Consider the following 22,757-nt stretch of genomic DNA (forward strand, 5'->3'; position numbering starts at 1 on the left):
TAAGGTCCAGCAGCAGCAAGAGTGATGAGGCGCCAGAGTCCATTGCCAGTAGAAGATCATTGGTTATCTTGATCAGGGCTGTCTCAGTTGAGTGGTTAGCCCTGAATCCTGATTGCATAGATTCAAAAAGATTGTTCTCGGGTATAAAAATATTCAGCTGCTGTGCCAAAACTTTTTCAAGTACTTTAGAAAGAAACGGTGGGTTTAACACAGGTCTATAATTGCATAAGCGTTCTGGATAAAGGTTGGGTCGTTTCAGTGTAGGCTTAATAACAGCGGACTTAAAAGCCGCTGAGTGATGTGTTTATAATATTTAGAACTGAAGGTCCAAAGACCCCAAAAAGACCTTTAATCAGCGAACCCGGAAGCTAGTCAAACAGGCAAGTCGTCGGTTTGGCTGTATGCACCTACTGTTTAAGATTATCAAGTGACAGTATGGAGTTGTGGTTGTCTTAAAATGCTATATAAATAAAAATAAATAAATAGAGTTATAGTCTATAAGTAAACATTTAATGGTGCACGAGTTTTTCCTTTTGAAAAACATGATACCTCCACAAAATTGAAAACATTTTGTTATTTACCAGTTTAAAGTGAAGAAAAACATGTACCATATTTTCCGCACTATAAGGCGCACCTAAAAGTCTTAATTTTTTTCAAAAGCTGACCATGCGCCTTATAATACAGTGCCCCTTATTTATGGATCAATATTAAATTGCAAAGTCTTCCAACTAACTTGCAGCCGCCGACTCGATTTTCCCCCGAAGGCCAAGTCGTCCGCGGTGTATGCTGGGATTTATTTACCGGCGTTTCATTGGCTAACCAATGTGTCAATCATCATTTGAATCGATCACTATTGGCTAAAGTTATTCGGAGGTCAAGGGGCGGAACCTTTTTATCATTTACAGGCTGGCATTGGCTTAAACGGCGAAACAAAGCCGCAATTGGCCGAAAAAGATGAATGTGTATAGCATGTGGCTGACGGCATAGAGAAAGCATTTTTTTCTATTCTGTATTTGTAAATATTGTATTCTCCTGGATTTACTACCCTCACGGATATAAGAGGACATAGGCTGCACATTATTATGAACACAACAACTTCGGTGAGCTACTCCGGATTTTATATTGTCCCTGTATCTTGTTTCAGACTGAACTCGATGTTTCTGTGATAAGCGGTGCAGATAATGGATGGAATGGAGTGTATATTTTAAAATTAAACTCAATTCCAAGTGTTTATTGTCATATGCACAGTAAAGTTGCGAGCGAAAAAGAAAATAGATATTAAGGAATGGTTGGCATTTCTTGAATCCCAAGACTTTAACCTTCCGAATGATGGAACGATGCATTTGAGTGACATCGTACGGACACCGCATGCGCACGTGTCTACGACACGTATTTGCTTCATTGCAAGCTTTGGGAATGTTAAGGGGGTAATAAGTTGGACTGAACTATCTGACTGTTTTGTCCACGTTCCCATTGTAGCGCCTTATAATCCGGTGCGTCTTATGTATGTCAAAAATAGGACCAAAAACTATTTTTTCGGGGTGCGCCCTATGACCCGGTGCGCCTTATAGTGCGGAAAATACGGTATATCAGTTTTGGTAGTAATTGGTCACTATTTTCATATATGAAGCAATTAACCCTTTAATAATCAAAAATTATAATACTATTGTGTCACCATAATAAAGTAGTTCTATTACTTATAGATATATCATAAATATATATCGAATTCTATATTGATTGCAGCTACTCCAGACATGAGCTAAAAGAAGTGTTTATTTTTAAAAGAATTGGTGTTTGGCATTCATTTGTAGAAGATGAGGAATGACGACATTGAGATATAACCTGGCGTCTGAGTCGGGTCTGGATCCTTCCCTTCGAACAGACCAAAGTACAAAATCGTGTTGGATGCTTGACCACTGGGATCCAACTGTAAACAACAGACGAAAACACATTTAAAAAAATATCACTATTCCTCAACATTATTATCATCATCATTATCATTTGCAGAGTTTTCATGACATAAGAAATGTTGTCAAGATTGCCATGGCGCCCAATTGGCCCCGCCTGTGTGGTGCCGGCTGCAGCTTGTTGAATGGTTTGCTTCCCCACTATTTAAACCCTGTCCTGTCATTCCCTTTTATCAGTCCGTCTGCAAATCTCAGTGTGTTCAAGGGAAGCCTTTTTCAACCCTGAGCCCCGCCTGTCCTGTTTTGCTCCCGTGTGTCTCAGGCTACAACCCGTTTTGATCCCGATCCCATCTGCTCTCCCGTCTTGGCTTACGACTCGTTTCCGACCCCGATCACGTCTCCTCTCCCGTTCTGGCTTACGACTCGCTTCCGACCAGGACCACGTTATTGCTCTCCTGTCCCGGATACTGACCCGTTTTTTTCCATCCCCGCCATCGCTCGCCACGGAAGATCCACTTCCGTGTTCGGATCACAAGCCGAGTACGAGAGCGACCCCCTCCCGCGTCCAGTAAACTTCGAAGCGTGGGCGCACCGCCTCCTCGTTCCTTCAATAAAACTCGTGGTAAACGTTACGCGAGTGGGTCCTGTTTCCGTTCTGGTCCTGACAAATGTAGGATATAGTAACATGAGTTATGGACACATTAGCGCCTTTGTTATTATGATATGATCCTTAAAATGTTCTATTATGATTACAAACATTTCCGGACTGTAAGGCACACCCAAAACCAGGGTTGGGTAGGGTTACTTTAACTGGATTACTTTCAATGACTTTTGGATTACTCCAATTCCAAATATGCTAATAAAAGACAAAATAAACTAAATATGAATAAAATGATGACTCACAACACGTGGTAAGCTTTCTCTCCTGGCTTTGATCTCTTTGATCTCCGGCAAAACTAACATAAAATGCGACAGAAACAAAATGAAAATAAATCCAAACAGCTTGCCAACATCATTTTTGCCGTTCCATGTATTCCGTTACTCCCCAAGCCTGCACAAAATGTAGTCATTTTATTCATATTTTGTTTATTTTGTCTTTTATTAGCATATTTGGTATTGGAGTAATCCAAAAGTAATTGAAAGTAATCCAGTTAAAGTAACCCAACCCTGCCCACAACGCTAAATTGGCCAGAAATTTGGGCATGCACCTTATAATCCGGGGCGCCTTGTGTACGGAATAGCATAACAATGGTAACAACAGGGGTCGAACCCAGATAATGAAGATAAGAGCACCGAATACCTACAACCAGGTCGCTAGGGACATCGATGAAGTAGGAAAAGGTAATAGGTCTTCTCTGATCATCACACCGTTTAGTCACAGTACCAGATACACATGTTAGAGAATTGAGAAAGAAGACACTGATTTATATTTACATATATCACAAAAGATTAAAAGATTATCCGGGCTGTGCGGCCCCTGTATGCCCGGTGCCAGGTCCACATTGCCGGCAGTAAGTCGGATTCGTTCCCGGTGAGGGTTGGACTCCACAGGGCTGCCCTTTCTCACCGATTCTGTTCATAACTTTTATGGACAGAATTTCTAGGCGCAGCCTTGGTGGGGAGGGAGTCCGATTTGGGGGCCTCAGCATTACGTCACTGCTTTTTGCAGATGACGTGGTGCTGTTGGCTTCCTCAGGCCGTGATCTTCAGCTCTCGCTGGAGCGATTCGCAGCCGAGTGTGAAGTGGCCGGGACGAGGATCAGCACCTCCAAGTCCGAGACCATGGTACTCGGTCGGAAAAGGGTGGCATGCTCCCTCCGGGTTGGGGAAGAGATCTTGCCCCAAGTGGAGGAGTTCAAGTATCTTGGGGTCTTGTTCACGAGTGAGGGTAGGATGGAACGGGAGAACGACAGACGGGTCGGTGCAGCGTCTGCCGTCATTCGGACCCTGTACCGGTCCGTCGTGGTGAAGAGGGAGCTGAGCTGAAAGGCAAATCTCTCGATCTACGTTCCTACCCTCACCTATGGTCATGAACTTGGGGTCATGACCGAAAAAACACGATCCCGGATACAAGTGGCCGAAATGAGTTTCCTCAACAGGGTGTCTGGGTTCTTCCTTAGAGATAAGGTGAGAAGCTTAGTCATCCGGGAGGGACTCTGTGTAGAGCCAAGGCTCCTCCGCATTAAGAGGAGCCAGTTGAGGTGGCTCGGGCATCTGATAAGGATGCCTCCTGGACGCCTCCCTCGGGAGGTGTTCCGGTCATGTCCCACCGGCAAGAGGCCCCGGGGGCGACCCAGGACACGCTGGAGAGACTATGTCTCTCGGCTGGCTTGTGAACGCCTCGGGATCCCGTCGGATGAGCTGGAGGTGGTGGCTGGGGATATGGACGTCTGGGCTTCCCTTTTAAGGCTGCTGCCCCCGCGACCCGGCATCGGATAAGCGGAAGATAATGGATGGACAAAAGATTCATTTTTGGGGGTGCGCCTTGCAGTGCGGAAAATACAGTAAGTTTATTCTAAAGAATTCTTAAATTCTCTAAAAAATGGATATGCACAGGACTTCATCACGTGACTTGTACCTGTGCAGTGAGGTCCTGCCTCCACGGGTCCACCTGCATTCCGTCGCACCAGCCTCCGCGGCCATAGAGCCAAGTGCCGTGCTCATTGGGCACAATGCCCTCCTTCACGCGCTTGGCGCAGCCCAATGCTGAGCCTGTAGCAAATCACAAACAGCCGCCATCAGGTTTTTACCGGGGAATTAAGAGCATTATGGGCAGTGTTCCCCCTAAGCTGCGCACGTGCGCAATTGCACACTGCTCGCACATTCTCAGCGCACAAGAAAATCTAGCCAGCGCACAAAAATGAGGGCTCAAAATTACTAATTAAGAAGCGACTTAAGTCAAAGTTACAGTGCATGAAGGTAAAAATACACGGGTTCTCCCGACGTTGTGTCCTAAATGCGGTATTTTGAAGTCGAGTCGAAGTGGAACGAAGTTGAGTAAAGTTAGTAGAGAACCGGCTTCTTCGGCTCAGCTCACTAAAAGGAACCGGCTCTTTCGGGTCCTAAACGGCTCTTCAGGTTGTTCTTGCTTCTTTAATCCCAACATGACCAAATATTATGTAAAATTATGCACAACATGACTTAAAGAAAGGGAGGAATAGAACAAAAAAGAAAAAAATACCAAAATGAAAAAGTAGTGAAAAGCTGAGAAAAAAGAAACAAAAGAAAGAGAAAAAAAGAAGAAAAATTTAGAAAAAAAAGCCAGAAAAAAAAAGAAAAGAAAGAAATGTAGGGAAAAAGTATTTACTTTAACAACGTATTTTCTGCCAATAGTGAAATATAAATACTCTCTTAAAGGAGCAGTATAGTATTTGGTGCTTTTTTTACTCGAGCCCGCCACCTCTGGCTTGTGTCATCATTGCAGTTCTGTCAAGCTCCTTCATGAAGCACGTTAAGTGTGTGCTTTCTCAGACACACTGATATAACGTTTTCATCTTTTCTTGGGTTAGTGTTTGGACTACCTTAGGAGAAGGGCTTTTCTTACTTTCACCATTTTCATCCTACACTAATAAACAGGAAAACAGCAGTTGGGACCAGCATCACGTCATTCAACACCACTCCTCTTTTTTCCCCCATTCCTCCTATCTAATATGTTCAGCAACAAACAGCTTTGCTTAGAATAAAAAAATAAAAAAGCAGATAAGTGCGGAGGTAAAAAAAAAAGCATATGGGGTTTTTGAAAGGATTATTAACTCACACTTAATGGAAAAAATATCTAACATTCAACTTCATAAGGACACCTTAAACAGCGTATACCACCCTCAATACCTAAAATATAACGTTTTCGATTTTTTTTTTCCTAATACACATTACCATCACCCAGTATAATGACTGGATTTTAGAACAACATGGCTGCTCACCTGCAGAGTCGAAGGAAAGTGTGTTATTGTGTAAGCCGTTGACCAAAAAGAAGTGCGAGGTGATGCAGAACTCTCCGCACCCGTTATTGTCGCTGCCGTGTCCTGTGATGACCGCGTAGAGCTCCACCTGTGGGCCGGATGTCATAACAACTGTCCGAATTCTTCTCATTTGTATGTCATACCTTTCTGGCAGAGGCAGGCACGGAGAATTTGATGGGAGGGTAGCGCAGATTGTACGTTTTGTCGAACGTTCCGCCATCGTACAACGGCATCACTCGGAAAGGGCGGAGCTCCTCTTCTGACAGGTCAAAAGGGTATTTTATACCGAGAGTTGTGTTTCTTATCGTTCAAGTGGTCCTAAACTACCGTGATCTACAGACTACAACCCACACCTGACCCTAAGCCGCAACCTATTGTAGGGATTTTTCTAGCTCTAATTTTGAGAATCGTTAGGGTTGAAACAAATTATTCTTCACTGCAATGAATAGAGGAATTTTCCTCTAGGTGTTGCTTGTGCTCCACCAAATATTTTTTTCTCTGAGGGATGCTAGAATTTCCCACACTTTATTACTTTGAGTTCTTTGAGTTCTGATATGAATTACTATTCTCAAGAAAATGGATTCAATGAACCAGGCCGATTGAAATAGGACACATAAATTATTAACACAGAGAATAAATGATAGAAAAAAAAGGGGGGGGCGCCAGAGATCATGGAAGTTTTCGACCGCAGAAAGTCTGGAAGTTACTGGCTATAATGCTAGTCGATTTGGAGAGATTCTCTTGTACGGAAAAAAACTCATTCCCAAGAACCAGCAAACATGGAGTTAACTCTGAAGCTGTCACCTTACTTGCGTTGTGGAGAGATTTGTTCTCGATTCGGATGGTCGCAACGAATGGATCACGAGCTAAACTCAAGGCTGCAATGCAGGCCCGCACGGCCGCACCATGCGGCCGACATGCGATGAGTCAGTCAGGTAGGAGAAAAAGAGCTATCGATCAGCTACTCTTTTTATATGGACCTGGGACGCTTGACCAGATCATGCCTCTTTGGGTGTGATCTCAAAAATCTGAGACCACCAGGATCAGATGACGGTGTTTGAAGTTGCTAAACTTGTTAGAAAGCCAAAGAAGTGAGAAATTTGCGTAATGTTCTGTACTTGAGAATGTCCCTCCAATCGACATAATTACGTACGGTAACATCATTATTTCATCAATACATTGCCTTGGATATTTTAATTACGTTCAAAACTTCATGTTATCAGATTTCATTATTATACATGTTGAATTGGTACGTCCAAAAACTGTCCAAAGGGGGATGCTGTCCATTCAAAAGTGAGTTATTTGAAACAAAAAAGGTGGAAGAGATTTTTGTGCTAGGGTTATTTGCTCTAGACCAGACCTGGGCACTCCGGTCCTGGAGGGCCGTATGTTCTGCATGATTTTTGAGGTTTCTCTGATCCAATACAGGTGATTCCAATCACCAGTATCGTTAACGAGCACTTGCTAGCTTGCTAACGAGGTTATAATTTGTATCACCTGAGTTAAAGAAGAGCAAACTTCAAAATCTGGCAGGACATATGGCCCTCCAGGACCGGAGTGCCCAGGTCTGCAAGTCTACACTATACATTTTTAAAGTAAAACATATTTTGTAAATACATAACCTGCACTTGACTATAAGCTGCATGTGCCCAAATTGAAACATGTGATATTTACAAAGGAAGACGTTACACGGAAAGAGTTTTCAAAGTTTAAATAACAAACACACATGGGGAAAAGGCACAGAAACACCAAGTTAACGTACAGAACTTCTCAAGCGCGTTACCTGTCTCAATTTTTCTACCTTTTGAGTTTTAGTGTCCCTGTCAGCTGTTAGAAAAAATGCAAACTTAAACTACATCTCTGCATAAGCCTTAGGTTGAAAATGCGTGACAAAAGTTGCGGCTTATAGTACGGAAATTATGTCACATTCTGTTCTACTGAGCCTGGTCCTACCTGTGCGGTTGGCGACACTGAACCTCAAGTTGAGGGAAACCATCCACGGCATGGCCCACGGAGCTGTCTTCATGGTGAAGCGGCAAACGCTGGCGTCCAGCACTGGAATCAGTGGAGAAACGTCTGTCTGCCAGTGACCGATCTTTCTGCAGCACAAAGGATAAAAAAAGAAATGGTATTTGATAAAGATTCAGCTGTCCGTGGAAGAAACAGCTTGATTTTCCAAAAGTAAAAGCTATTATTATGATCGATATTCATTTACACTGGACCGTGTGTACAGTAAGATCAAACATCTAGTTGGATCCGCCCATCTCTGTCTGTCCCTCACCCCCTCATGCCCCCCCGCCCCCCTCCTGAGGAAAACAAAGTCTATACAACAAGGACAGTACAAACATCTTCTTTGTTCCTTTATCTCTTTGTTTTCCTTATATCCTCACTGTAAAATGTGGACCTGGAGTGCCACGTCTAATTTTGTTGTCACAATATATCCCATGTTGTAACAATGACAATAAAGGTATATTCTATTCTATTCTATTATTTTCCAGCCACTTATACTCACTAGCGTCGCAAGGGTTCTAGGGCCCATCCCAGCTAACTCTGGGCAGTGGGCTGGGGTCCCCCTGGACTGATTTCCAGCCAATCGCAGGGCACGCAAAGACAGACAAGCATTCACCCACACACTCATTCCTAGGGAGAAAACTCACTCAGGCACAAGGAGAACATGAAAACTACACACAGGGAGGCCAGTAGTGGGAATCTAACCCGGGACCTGTGAACCTTGTGGCGGATATGCAAACTGGTCACCATGCGACTCATATCATTATTAGTAATAATTGATTTATTAAATATATATTTGTGTTTAGGTAAAGTCACACATTTTTGACATATAATGTATGCTTACATTGTCCATCCATCAGTTTTCTGCACTGCTTCTCCTCATTAGGGTCGCGGGAGTGCTGGAGCCCATCCCAGCCATCTATGGGCAGTGGGCAGGGGACACCCGGAATTCAGTTCGTCCCAGGGCACACAGCCAATCACACGCTCATTCACACCTCGGGAAAATTCGGACAGGCCAATTAGCCTGACATGCATGTTTTTGGAATTTAGGAAGAAACTGGAGTGAATTACTCTTCCTGAATATTAGTATTGAAACATTACAAGGTGATTTTTGAGATAAGAAAATACCGTAAATTCCGGACTATAAGCAGCTACTTTTTTCCCCAAACGTTCAACCCTGCGGCTTATTCAGTGATGCGGCCAATCTATGCAATTTTTCTAACAGCCGCCAGCGGCACTCGAGTTCAAGGCACATGACGCAGCTTACAAGCTAAACCCAATCGAGCAGTCCGATAAAGAAGGAAACAGAGCTACTGTACGCAAACTTTACCTAGCGAGCGTGTTGCTAGCGTGTATTTGAATAAGGGAGCGTGGGACGAAGTCTATATGACAAATTCTCTTTCCCATACTAAAGGAGGACAACTTTGATGACGTCAGTCATAGGGAGGAAGATGAGAATGGTTTACCGTGGTTTCTACATGTACGGTATGTTTTTTTTAACAGCCCCATTATCAGTATTGCGAGCGTGTTGTTAGTAGCGTTTTGCTACCCTTCACAGGCACGGTTTGGGATGAAAGTTATAATATTATTATTAAAGCTTTGAAAACTCTCTCGGTGTACCGTCTTTCTTTGTAAATATGTGTAACCATGTATAATATGTATTTGCAACTGTATATTTTTGTAATGTATTTATTTGTATTTATTTTGGACACTTATTCTGATAAGTCTTGCACTGAACAATTAAAAAGAAGGAGCGTAACAGACGCGGGGGATGACGGGAAGAGGGGACCGGTAAAGGTGAGTGTTTGTGGACACGGCAGACAATAGTGGATATATATTTTTCCCACCCTTACCTTTGGAAATATACACTTTTTTTTCCTTGGATTACTTTTAACGGGACCCGGACTCTGCTGGTCTGGATCAAATCTTAAGTACCGGTATCATTTTCCATTCATTTTGCCGGCTGTGGTTTTTATACTGCGTACTTTATGTTCAGTTAAAATCGCGGGACTCGTGGTAGGGTTTGGGTTAATTTTGTGATAGTGTTACATGTTTTAATGTGGGCGCATGCGGCTTATATACAGGTGCGGCTTGTGTTAGCACAAAAGCGGTTATCCTCTTAAAATGTGGTGGGTGCGGCTTATAATCAGGTGCGCTCTATAGTCCGGAATTTACGGTATTTGTTTTTAGGTAAAATCCTTAATTTATGATTGGCGCTCGTAAATCTGTTCAGCCGTTTCAGGCAGATCTGGATTCATAAATAAACTTAGATTAGATAGATGGATTTAGATTAAGATTAGATAAGATCGACACACACAACCCCCCTCCCCAAGACAATAACATAATTCAGTTGGTTTAGAAAAGTGGTCATATTATATAATCTTTTGGTCAGGGAAGCCCCACCTGCGGAAAGCGGTGATCCAGCGCCCAAGCTCAACACCGCAGTAAGGTCCGTGTTGATCGCAGCAGACCAAAAGCTGGACCGTGTGATCCCAGTGAGGACACGACGCATCTCTGCTGCCGGGACAGGACAAAGACGCGTCCAACATCAACGTGTCAAATGAAGATAAGTCTGTTCACACACAAATAATGGTTGCATTATTAGTAAACTGTTAACCACACTCACAAGTTGCGCTTTGTATTTTTTTTTCATATTTTAGGACCAATTCGACTAGCAGGTTTTGAAGTTACAGTGTTCTGGTTTGCCCGTGTCCCTGCGTCCTAGACGCATCGTGTCAAATCAACGTGTGTCCCCGGGACGCAACTTTTTTGACACGAAATTGTCATTATCATTTTTTAACAAAGATTTACCGCACTCCAAACTTTTCGTCAGGCAGATCTGCCATTGTTGTTTTGGTCTCGCGGTTCGAGTTTTCGTCTGCACGCCGATCTCCGGTTCGAGTTGTGTAGTGAAAGTCCGTTTCTTTTTGGAGAACCGGCTTTTTCGGCTCAACTCATTAAAGAGAGCCGGCTCTCAAACGGCTCACTTGCTTTGATGCATTATATTACGGATGATTATGTTGTATAAAAAAGTTGAGAAAAAAAGTATAAAAGGAGAAAATGAAAAAAGACAGGTTTGTGGTGATCCCTTTTAATCAGTATATTACCAACAATAATTGAATGCAGAAAATGAATTCATAATTTGAATAAGAAAATGTATTATTCTACTTAATTCTATTTGCATGTATTTTTTACTTCTACAGTGAACGTCCAAGCGACTTCATTTTTTATAATAAACCTCATTCATGTCGAGCAACTCAGTGTCTCACAACAAAATGTTCATTAACAATATGAGCGAATGAGCTGTCTGTCCCTGTGTGCCCTGCGACTGTCTGGCAACCAGTTCAGGGTGTCCCCTGCCCACTGCCCGGAGATGGCTGGGATGGGCTCCAGCCCCCCCGCGACCCTAATGAGGATAAGCGGTACGGCTAATGAGATGAGATGAGATGATATAAGGAAACACATGTACAATATAACATGTTAAACTACATCAATAAACATGTTTGGAAAAAAAAGATTTTTTTGTATTTTGTAAGGGAAAATACGACAGTTTGTCAGGACATGGAGCACACTAAATTTTGGGGACCCATAGATCTCTGTTGGGATCCATAGATTTTTGAGCATGCGAGTCCCCGGGACCCATCACTTTTCACAGCTAAAATCAACACTGAAGTTATTGTGAGGATTGTCAAACTAATGCCTAATGAGAAATGAGATGCATCACTATAACGTCCTCTACTTTCCAGTTTGCTTCGTTTTGGGGGAAAAACGCACCCCTTAAATATTTCAAGGCGCAACTCTGTAAACGTAAACAAATCTAAAGGCAAAATAGCACCACCTGGAGGCATGTTAACGTCAGCCATGGCGCCTTCATCCCCTTGCATTTGCACGTAGTCGAAGACAGACACCACAGTGGCAGGGTTCTCCAGTTTCAGCAGCAAGGATGTTGAAAAGTCAAACCTGAACACGGAAATAAGTAATTATGATAAAGTGTAATGCATATTGCTTATTCCGCCTTCCTGATTTCTGTGTTTTTGCATATTTATCATCAGGGTTGGGTAGGGTTACTTTAACTTGATTACTTTCAATTACTTTTGGATTACTCCAATACCAAATATGCTAATAAAAGTCAAAAGAAATTAAATATGAATAAAATGACTGAATTTTGTGCAGGCTTGGGGAGTAACGGAACACATGGAACGGCAAAAATTATGTTGGCAAGCTGTTTAGATTTATTTTAATTTTGTTTCTGTCACATTTGATGTTAGTTTTGCCGGAGATCAAAGAGATCAAAGCCAGGAGAGAAAGCTTACCACGTGTTGTGAGTCATCATTTTAGTCATCAAGAATTTAAATCCAATTTAGATAGTGTGGTGTGACCTTAAACAAAAAGTTCATGCAAGAAAACCTTCTAATATGGAAAATTTGAAACACTTTTGCAAAGAAGAGTGGGCCAAAAGTCCTCCACAGCGTTGTGAAAGACTATTGTGAACATTTAATTTCTGTTATCACTGCCAAAGGTGGCCCAACTCGCTATTCAGTTCAGTGCACAAACTCACCACTCTGCCTGCCAGTTGAGGAAGCTGAAGGATGGGTAGAGGAACCAGCCCATCTCAGCCAGCGCCCCCTGCTGATCAATGCCGATGAAGAAATTTGGTGACGGGGTTGTCTGGAAGGACACGCTCACTGCCACACCTAACCTGTCGAATTTTTTAAAATACATTGAAAAATACCGCAAAAAATTAGGTTGATTAACATTAGGGTATGCAAAGCGAGATAGAACTTGCATACCAAAAAACACACATATACACTGTTCTGATGGTTTAACACAGGTGGCTCTGGAGCTGTAGCGCTCCCTAGTGCCTTACGACGCTTTTTGAAAAATGTTTGATAATGGAAAATGATATCGTTTCTGTTGAGGGAAAACCGGACACATACATTCTTATCATTTCCAAGATATGGTACATACACTATATCTACAGTATCCTGTCCTTTCTTCTAAGGCTTATACAAATCTTTTATTCTTTTGTACCTTCAAACATATGTTTTTTGGTTTTATATTTGGCTCTTTCAACATTGTGGGTGGCAAACCCCTGCACTGTTTAATTGCATTAAAGAGACAGTGTGTATCATTTGACTATTAGATGTCACCGTATTTTGAAACCCAACTGAAAACCAGTGCCAAAAAACACAAGGAAGAATACAAACTACTAAGACTCAAAGAAACTAAAATGCACCGTTTTACTTCTCATTTCATGCCCGGTCTTTTTAAGGTTTTTGTTTACCCATAACCTGTCGCGGTTGCCATGGCGCCCAATTGGCCCCGCCCGTGTGGCACCAGCTGCAGCTTGTTGACAGATTGGCTCCCTCCTCCCTGTCCCTATTTAAACTCGGTCCTGTTAGTCCCCTTTTGTCGGTCCGTCTGCGAATCTCTGTTTTTACACGTCAAGCCCTTTTTCGCCTGTCCTGTGTTTTTGCTCCTGTTTTTCTCCCGCTACGATCGTTTTGATCTCGACCACGTCTGTTCTCCCGTCCCGAATAAGGACCCATTTTCTGATATTGACCACGTTTCTGCTCTTCTACTGACCCGTTTTTTTCTGTTCCCGACACTGCCATCGCTCGCCACGGAAGTCTGAGCAACCTACTCCCTACGACCAGCGATCTCCGGATCGTGTGTGTACTCCTTTCCCTTCTTCCCAATAAAACTGTGAGAAACGTTACGCGAGTGGGTCCTGTCTTCGTTCTGGTCCTGACAATAACAGCAAGATAGCAGACAATTATTTCAGCTCCCATTGAGTGAGGCTCATGTTTTGTAAAAATAAATGCTAATTTCGCTACCTAAAAGTATTTTTAAAAATTCATGTTTATAAATCAGTATAATTTTGTTTTTTTAACGACTGATTTTGTTTTTTACCAAAAGGACACACCAAATAATACACACTGTCCCTTTAAAAAAAAACATAAATTCCATCATAAGTAATTCATCTGTGTTAATTAAAAAAACATTTTAATTTCTAAAAGAATTGATGTTTTAGTTTCAAGAAAATATCACATTTTATCTTGAAAACAGATTACTTCCTACTCTTTCTAACCTTTAAAAATTATATATACTTTATTGTATCAATTTATTTTTATTTAAGATTTTCAGCATTTTTTTATTTTGCTTGTTCCGTTATCTATGTTGGGAACAATCTTTAATCAAAACGACTGAAATGAGCACCCCTTATCAATGCTATCGAAGGATTTGACCTAAAATGTCATCTCCATGGTAATGGATTACGTTTTTGGTGCTTGAGAGAGACCTGAGTGCGTGGCTGATCGCCGGCTGCATGTGCACCATGGCCGCAGGCAGGTCAAGTTGCGTGAGACATTCAGTGTCCTCACAATTCATGTCCTGTATGGCATTTCCTTCCAGGGTGTGCACCAGTACCCCAGACGCGTTGGACTTGGCCATGTTTTGGACCTGTGGAGACAAAAGTGTAACCAGGTCGTTGCAAAACCTTTGAATACTGTGGGACCTCTACATATGAGAAAAAAATATTCAAGGATAGAGCTCGTAACTAGAACTTCTCGTATCTTGAACGACTCGTTCCTATAAGAAATAACTGATAAACAATTAATCCGTTCCCAGGCTCACAAAAATCATCCACGTTAACCTAAAAACCCCAGTGTGTAATATTTGACCACTAGATGGCACTGTGTTGTCTGGTACAGGCGAAGGCCAGTAAAACACAGCACAGCGTGGCGGCAGATGCCGGAAAAACATGGCGGAAACTTAAGTGGGGATTCCACGGTGTAAAAGAAATAGAAATTTCTCAACCTATGATTTTATATTTTTGTAAAAAATACCATTGGTATGATTTTTGATTTATTATTTTTATTGGATGAAAGATTCTTTGTACCACTAGGAGGCACTAAATATTACACACTGCCCCTTTAAATAACAAAAAAATAAATCTGCCTGGTCAATAAAAATGCATTCAAATAGCAATAAAAAAAGTGTCAAAATAAATAAGATGATATTAACGAAACAAAATTGGCCTTATTGGAGATCAGAGCTGGCCCAAGGCATAAGCGATTTAAGCAGCTGCCTAGGGCCCCGCGACCGCTAGGTTGAGAAAATGGTCGGAACACTTTTTTTTCAGACACTTTTTACCACGGAGGACCTCTTGAAGCGCATCTTCCAAAAGTAAGTTAAACTCAACTTTATTTATCGTTTTAGAGCATATTATTTTATGAAATATTTATTTTTTAGGACAAAACAATACAGGTTACGTATACAAGCCTTAAACATCATAGGCGCGAGCTGCAGCCTTTCCAGCAGCTCCGTGTTATTTAGCTCTTTTTGTGATTTAATGTTTTAATTGTCTGCTTCTATCTTCGGTGTTTTTCGCCCCGTTTGACAAATACACTTTTGGTTTACTTTCTATCCTATGGTTATGGGTTTTAACGCACAAAAATGCGTTTATTCGAGGAATCAACTCCTTGCCCTGAAGAATTCTCGTGCCGGCGTGACGAGGGGCCCCTATTGTGGCTGCAGAGCCACAGCTTAGGTGAAGGCTAAGCGGCTAGCAGCGTTATAAGCCTTCGGTACCGTCCCTGATCATGGTAAATGTGAACTCTCTACCAAATAAGAGGGACGAACTGGCTGTGCTGGTGAAAACATCAAAGCGTACAGGGAGTGCAGTTTGCTGTGTTTTACGGAAAAGTTTCTCACGTCTAGCATCCCGGACGCTAACGTGGAGCTTCAGCGCTGTTAGGGCAGACAGAGACACAAACACCTGCAGGAAGCGGAGAGGAGGTGGACTCGCTATCTACGTGAACACGAGGTGGTGTAACCCTGGGCACAAAGATTTCCATCTGCTGCAGGGACGTCGAACTTTTGGACTAGCGTGTGACGTCATCCACTCCGCTGTGGCTAAACTACAACACAGCACCCCGAGGCCATCCTGTTAATTTGTTAATAAACAACAAAAGGATACCGCTGGAAGTGTGACTTTCCCTATGGGGATGAATAAAGTATCTATCTATGTATCTATCTATCTATCTATCTAACATACTTACATAAACCTTAAACGTATGATTGCAAATCCATTGATGATAACAAACTAGTTGTTAAATTTGCTGACGACACTACTGTTTCTGGTTACATTATGAACAATGATGAGAGCGCATACAGACGGCAGGTGGATAACATCGTGGAATGGTGCAATGGAAATGATTTGATATTGAATTTGGACAAAACCGAAGAAATGATTATTGACTTTCGGAGGAAAAACAAAAACCAGTTTTTACCCAAGTGCTGTCCGAATCTTTAATAATTGTAAATTGTAATTTCTGTTTTTCGTTTTATATTCTGAATGTCCCATAAGACAGGATGCATCTTTCCAGGTAGGTGGCAAATGTCACAGATTCCTTTAACATTATCCACTTTTTTCCCCTCAGAAACACGCTTTAATTTCCTTTTCTAGAATTCATGGCTAAATGAGATGTAATGCAAAAAGAAAAAAAACACAAGTGTGCAGGAGCAGATCTCTTATGGCAGGAAACGCATTCGCTAACTGGTACGAACTGATTAAGGTGTACAACAGTCTCCAGTGGTGGGGTCTGGAAATTCTCTTAATTTGGATTTTCTCTCATATGTTGAATACAATTTTCGTTTGAAAGAGATCTCATATATTGAATATCTCCTATCTCAAGTATCTCCACCAGTTTCTCTAGGTGAGGCTCAGATTATGAAAAATAAATACAAATTTCTCAGCCTATGAATCTTTAAAAATGAACATTTGAATGATGGTTAGAATATTTTTGCTTATTATTTAAATCAGTATTATTTTTAATGAATGAAGTTTTTTTTAACTTTTAGGATGCTAAACAATACACACTGTCCCTTTAGGCAAATTATTTATTAGATAATCAGATTTTTAAGGCTGAATTTTGGCCTGTATATACTTATTTTCTTGAAGTTTACTCATTCCATGTAGCGCAGCCACTGTACTTATTGTACAGCGGGGTTTTGTCCCCAAAAACCTGTTAAGTGGGGACAGTGACAAAGTTGAACCTATTGCATAGTGAAATGAAAATGAAATGATCTGCATTTCATATAGCGCTTTTCAAGTCAATGACTTCCCAAAGCGCTTTACAGTGTGCTTCACATTTCCCAATAGCGGCCTTGTATTGCAGCCATGTAAGACGCTAACCTGCTTTTTGGGGGGATTAGGGGTTCAGTGTCTTACCCAAGGACACTTTGACATGTAACACAGACAAGGCGAGATTCAAACTGGGATCCCTTGATCCCAAGACGAGCGCTCTACCTTCTGAGCTACTGCCGCCCCATAGTGCATAGTCCAGTGTCTGAAATAACGTCTGGCCAAACGCCCGGGGCGTACAACCTACAAACGTCTCCGTCCGGGTGGCAGACAACTTTTTCAAGCAAAAAAAAGAAAATGTATCTTTCTTTTTTTTTTTTTTTTTTTTAGTTTAGTTTTGTTTGTTTTTTTCAAATCAAATGTTTGCTTTATTCCGTTTTCGAAATCTTCGTTCGGTTTGGACATTTCGGAATTTGGGTTCGTTTAGCAATTTGCATACTCGGCAGCCAATCAGATGCGTGCATTAAATAACTTTGTGCTTCCGGACTTTCCCAAGCGTTATAAAGTCGGGCATTTGCATATCATTTTCCAAAGTAGAAGCACAGAGAACACAAGAAGAATAGTAAAGTGGTTAGGAATCAAGCCAAAACCTCAGCCCCAGAAGAAAGATTCAAAAGAAGCTAACAAAATTGATGACGCTACAAAACGTAAACGTACATTAAAAGCAGGGTTGGGTAGGGTTACTTTAACTGGATTACTTTCAATGACTTTTGGATTACTCCAATACCAAATATGCTAATAAAAGACAAAACAAACTAAATATGAATACAATGATGACTCACGACACGTGGTAAGCTTTCTCTCCGGGCTTTGATCTCCGGCAAAACTAACATGAAATGCGACAGAAACAAAATGAAAATAAATCCAAACAGCTTGCCAACATCATTTTTGCCGTTCAATGTATTCCGTTACTCCCCAAGCCTGCACAAAATGTAGTCATTTTATTCATATTCAGTTTCTTTTGTCTTTTATTAGCATATTTGGTATTGGAGTAGTCCAAAAGTAATTGAAAGTAATCCAGTTAAAGTAACCCTACCCAACCCTGATTAAAAGGATCGTGGAAAGAGTAGTTCACGTGGCTTGTATCAGACGACGCAACGCAAACATTGCACGAATGAAGTAAATACAGGTCCATACTGATGGCAGATGGAAAACAGCCATGTCATATACATGCAATGAATGTTATAAGTAGATTTATAATAAACTTCATTTTAAAGTGTTGTTCTGTTATATATTCTGATTATCAATCCTTAATACTTTGCAACAACATTTTTTTTTTGCGATTATTATTTTTTGCGTTATTGTGTTTCAAGTTGTGAAAAATGGGGCAGGCAACTTTATTGTCTGCCCTGGTGTCATGTAACATTTTGTCATGAGTTTCAGACACTGCATAGTCCAACAATCACACATATCAACTGATTGTATGAATAATTATAATAGGACCTTGGTAAAGAAGGAGCAATTCCCCTCTGACAGCCAAGCAACGGCACCATGCACTAGTAGTGAAGGCTCACAGCCGTCCCCCGCGTCCCTCAGCTCATATTTCGTCTTATCCCAGTGATTTGCTAGCCAGTCGTATCTCGCGTCCAATCGCTTGACGACAACAGGTACATCCCAGGCTGTGGAAAATGGAGAACAGAGAAAGACTAAATCACAGATTGCCTTACTGTTTACGGGTATTTAAATTCATTCTCTAGTGTGCATATATCTTTATCTTCTTTGTTCCTTTATCTTCTTTGTTTTCTTTTATCCTCACTGTTAAATGTGATCCTGGAGTGCCACGCCCAATTTCGTTGTCACAATATGTTCAACCCATTTTGTAACAATGACAATAAAGGTACCCGGTATATTCAATTCTATTCTATGTCACGGTTGCCATGGCGCCCAATTGGCCCCGCCCGTGTGGCGCCAGCTGTGGCTCGTCGACAGATTGGCTTTCTGTCTATTTAAGCTCAGCGCTCTCACTCTTCCTTTTTCAGTCCGTCAACGAACCTCTGCCCCGCAAGACGTGGGTTTTGACTCGGTCCTGTTTCCTGTTGGTATTTCCTGGCCGGTCTGGTTCCCATTTATTTTGTCCTGTTTCATATCGGTTTCCAGTTTCGTTTGTCCTGTTTAATTTCGATACCCTGTTTTGATATCAATCCTGTCCGTCCCGTTGTTTGATATCAGTTTCCAGTTTCGTTCCCTTCTAGTTTGTCCTGTTTAATTTTGATATCCTGTTTTGATATCAATCCTGTCTGTCCCATCCTGTCCGATATCGACCACATCTGTCCAATATCTGCTCGGGCAATTGGTATCGATCTCGTCGCCCTCTGGCTTCCTATCATTCCACGCCAGACTGCTGCCGAACGTGCATGACTCCCCATTTCCCGTAAAATAAAAGGCTTGGGTGAGAAACGTCACGCATTTGGGTCCTGATCCTGTTCGGGTTCATGACAATATATGAAGGATGCAATGAAACAATTGGTCAATTCTAAAGACAAAGGAATCCTGGCCACATTGTATCAATTGTTTATGTCATTTCCTCGGAAACATGTTGCAAAAAAGCTGGGTTGAGAAGATTTAGAACACGGGACGCAATTTCGAGAGAAATAGTTTATAAAAGTCAAGTCAGAATCTTAGATTACAATGAGCGGGTGGTGATGTCAATTGATTAGTATTTATATTTAGGAGCCACTGCGATTGGCTGGCAACCAGTTCAAGGAGTCCCCTGCCCACTGCCCGAAGATAGCTGGGATGGGCTCCAGCACCCCCGCGACCCTACTGAGGATAAGCGGTGCAGATAATGGATGGGTGGATTTGGGAGTCACTCACCTTGTGAAGTAAAAACGGCTTCAGCTAGACCGCAGTTGTGCTCTTTGCAGGTCCAGGAGTCCAATACGTTGGGGATCCAATTGCCAAGAGCAAATACCGGGACTGGAGATACATGAAGTCTGGATAAAACCTTCTTTTGACTGACGAAACACACATGATCCGAAAAGACGATCGAAAAAAGTTTGGATTAGTCAAAAATGGGGATTAATTGTCAGAATGCATTTGCTTTCCGATACATCATGCATCCAAATGCATTTATTATAATGGGTGTCAACAGTGACATGCATTCAGGGGAGGCTGTGCTTCACCTATAATCATGGAAATATAAAATGAAATATATATGAAGTGCTTATATTTACTCTGTGTTAAAGTTGTTTTTTATTTAATTTATCTTCCAAATTACTAAATTTTCACATAATGAATATCATTAATATAATTAGTTCACGGATCCCTTAACCACTTACCACTTACTGTGTCTTGTCTGGGGTGTTTTTAGGTATGGCTTTGCTCCCCCACATGTAAAAGATAGTTCTGGTTTCCATGGTTACCAATAGCAGAAGAAACCTCCTGATCTGACAAAGATACAGCACCTTCATCATCTGGTCGCCGTTGTTTGTAGGTGTAAAGCTAGTATGTGACATATTACTGTGTTAAGCGTCTGCAGATGCAGTGTGAGGCACGTAATTCTCTTGCCTCGTGGCAGAGGGCGATAGTGAGACCAATGATTATGATTTGTCGCATACCTCAGCCCATAACGATAGAGTTAGTGGTAGTTTTCGCAAGCTTACACGAAGTCAAGACGTCCAGTAGTTTTATTCTTTTTTCATGGACTTTTTTTCATAATGAAGGATTACCTACCAATGCTTTTGTTTAAAAGGAGCAGCGCATAAACTTCAATTATGAGTTAAGGTTAGACAATGATCCATATTTTTCTATACCAAAGTTTAAATACAGTATTGATTTCATGCTCTGATGAATAAGATGTAGGTTAATTTATTTGTAACTATGACTAACCAGACACAATCCTTACTGCACGTCACTGTGCCAGGTAACATGTTTATTTTGCCTTTTTCTACCCAAATCGCTCGTATTAAAACTGTTATGCACTCTACCATAAAGCTTATTTCAGCATAATAAGCTTTACGGTAGAGTGCATAACAGTTCTCAAAAGTGATTTATATAGGGTGTGCATTACCGTTCGATTACATTCACAACAAATACAAAGACGGAATGGTTTAAGTTGCATTACATTTACAACAAATGCAAGACCAAGTGGTTTTGGTTATATGCAGGGTTGGGTAGGGTTACTTTAACTTGATAACTTTCAATTACTTTTGGATTACTCCAATACCAAATATGCTAATAAAAGACAAAAGAAACTAAATATGAATAAAATGATGACTCACAACACGTGGTAAGCTTTCTCTCCTGGCTTTGATCTCTTGGATCTCCGGCAAAACGAACATAAAATGCGACAGAAACAAAAGGAAAATAAATCCAAACAGCTTGCCAACATCATTTTTGCCGTTCCATGTATTTCTATACTCCCCAAGCCTGCACAAAATTTAGTCATTTTATTCATATTTAGCTTCTTTTGTCTTTTATTAGCATATTTGGTATTGGAGTAATCCCAAAGTAATTGAAAGTAATCAAGTTATAGTAACCCTAACCAACCCTGGTTATATGTTCGCCATTCCATTCCCGAAAAGTGATATAAAAGTGATCTAAAACGAGGTAAAAGTGGTTATAGTAGCCAGGGGATGCAAATCTCAGCAGGGATGCATTTCTCGGCATAACACCGGTCCTGAATGCAACATATAAGAAAACAGTGATTAATTCACCCATGCTCGATGGCAGCATCCTTGAGCCTTTCCTGCATCCAGAGAGCATCCATAGCCGCCGAGTCGTCCAAGGAGAGGAAGAGCACATGAGCGCTTCCCGGCAGCTCATTCACCAAACTGGCCAAAGACTCAGAAGAACTCCACAGACACTCAAGGAAACCCGACCTGTTCGTAAAAGCATGAATGGCCACTGAGACCCCAGCCAAACCCGGCTGGTACACGAATTTCCCACTGAGTGTTGGCACCGTGAACGCAACGGCTTTTTCTCCAGGCTCCAGCCCCCCAGAGCGTCTCTCCTCTACCAGATTGCCCGCTTGACTCGCCTCATCGTCGGTCAGTTTCAGCCGCCGTCTCGGTGTCGCTTTCGAGGAATACGTCACGTGAACGCTAGCTAAAAGTAGGTAGTAGAGTACAGTAGTCGCTGAAAGTAACATTCTTCCTGTGCGGAACTAATTTTAAGTCTGGTCATAGAATAAATTTAGCTGAATATTATTTTTATATAATTTTGTTTCTACTGGTTACAGTGTGCTGTCAAATGTTATGGCTAGAAAATGGGGGCGGGGCTTACTGCTGAGGACGGAAGCTGCAAAGGTTCAAACGTATTTGCTACTAGAATTTGGAGGCAGGGCTAACTATAAACAGCGGTGGAGTCAATTATTAAAAAAAAAGACAAAATATATTCAAGGGACGAAAAGATTATTATTTGTTTTTATTTCATCTTAAGTCAAGTCGTGTTTATTTGTATAGCCCTTAATCACAAAGAGTCTCAAAGGGCTGCACAGACCACATACTATTGCAAATTACAGACTATTAGTTCACCATCCCCTGATCTAAAACCTACATGAGGGCAAGGAAAAACTCAAAAACCTCAACATGAGGAAAATGAAGAGACCTTGAGAAGGGACCACACATGAGGACATCCCCCTTCCAGGATGACCAGGCTTCAACGGATGTTGCAATAACAAATAATAAACATTGTAAAGACATTGAAGAGAAAAGATTAGACTATCAGGATAAATAATAAATCGCTCTGAGTTTCAATGTTGCTGTTTTCACTTGATTATAAAGGAAACAAAAT

At 41.5% G+C, this 22,757-nt stretch overlaps 1 protein-coding gene across 3 annotated transcripts; it reads right to left on the bottom strand.

The window, feature by feature from the left end:
• Window positions 1-1,755: 1,755 nt before the first annotated feature.
• Window positions 1,756-22,237, bottom strand: ngly2 (N-glycanase 2). Of its 3 annotated transcripts, none has more exons than XM_088327499.1 (12): window positions 21,680-22,237; window positions 19,839-19,978; window positions 18,468-18,643; window positions 14,178-14,338; window positions 12,435-12,575; window positions 11,715-11,836; window positions 10,280-10,448; window positions 7,820-7,965; window positions 6,010-6,125; window positions 5,828-5,954; window positions 4,486-4,619; window positions 1,756-1,927 (listed from the first exon to the last, which is right to left on the bottom strand). In XM_088327499.1, exons 1-12 carry the CDS (start codon window positions 22,111-22,113, stop codon window positions 1,802-1,804), a joined length of 1,992 nt encoding a protein of 663 aa, XP_088183625.1. In that variant the 5' UTR covers window positions 22,114-22,237; the 3' UTR covers window positions 1,756-1,801. The 3 variants fall into 3 exon arrangements, with proteins under 3 accessions (XP_088183625.1, XP_088183624.1, XP_088183626.1); XM_088327498.1 differs by having other exon boundaries at window positions 11,712-11,836; XM_088327500.1 differs by lacking the exon at window positions 1,756-1,927 and adding an exon at window positions 2,484-2,568 and having other exon boundaries at window positions 11,712-11,836.
• Between the last annotated feature and the right edge of the window lie 520 nt (window positions 22,238-22,757).

Source organism: Urocampus carinirostris, chromosome 2 (genome assembly GCF_059441175.1).
Source record: "Urocampus carinirostris isolate Australia breed hairy pipefish chromosome 2, RoL_Ucar_1.0, whole genome shotgun sequence".
NCBI lineage: Eukaryota > Metazoa > Chordata > Actinopteri > Syngnathiformes > Syngnathidae > Urocampus > Urocampus carinirostris.

Excerpts from the sequence above, each read along its gene's own strand:
- ngly2 (XM_088327498.1), bottom strand. The coding sequence starts at position 22,113 with ATGTTACTTTCAGCGACTACTGTACTCTACTACCTACTTTTAGCTAGC. Across the intron at positions 11,837-12,434 it reads CTCAACTGGCAGGCAGAGTG|GTTTGACTTTTCAACATCCT; the intron begins GTGAGTTTGTGC and ends TTCCGTGTTCAG. Across the intron at positions 4,620-5,827 it reads ACTTTCCTTCGACTCTGCAG|GCTCAGCATTGGGCTGCGCC; the intron begins GTGAGCAGCCAT and ends GATTTGCTACAG.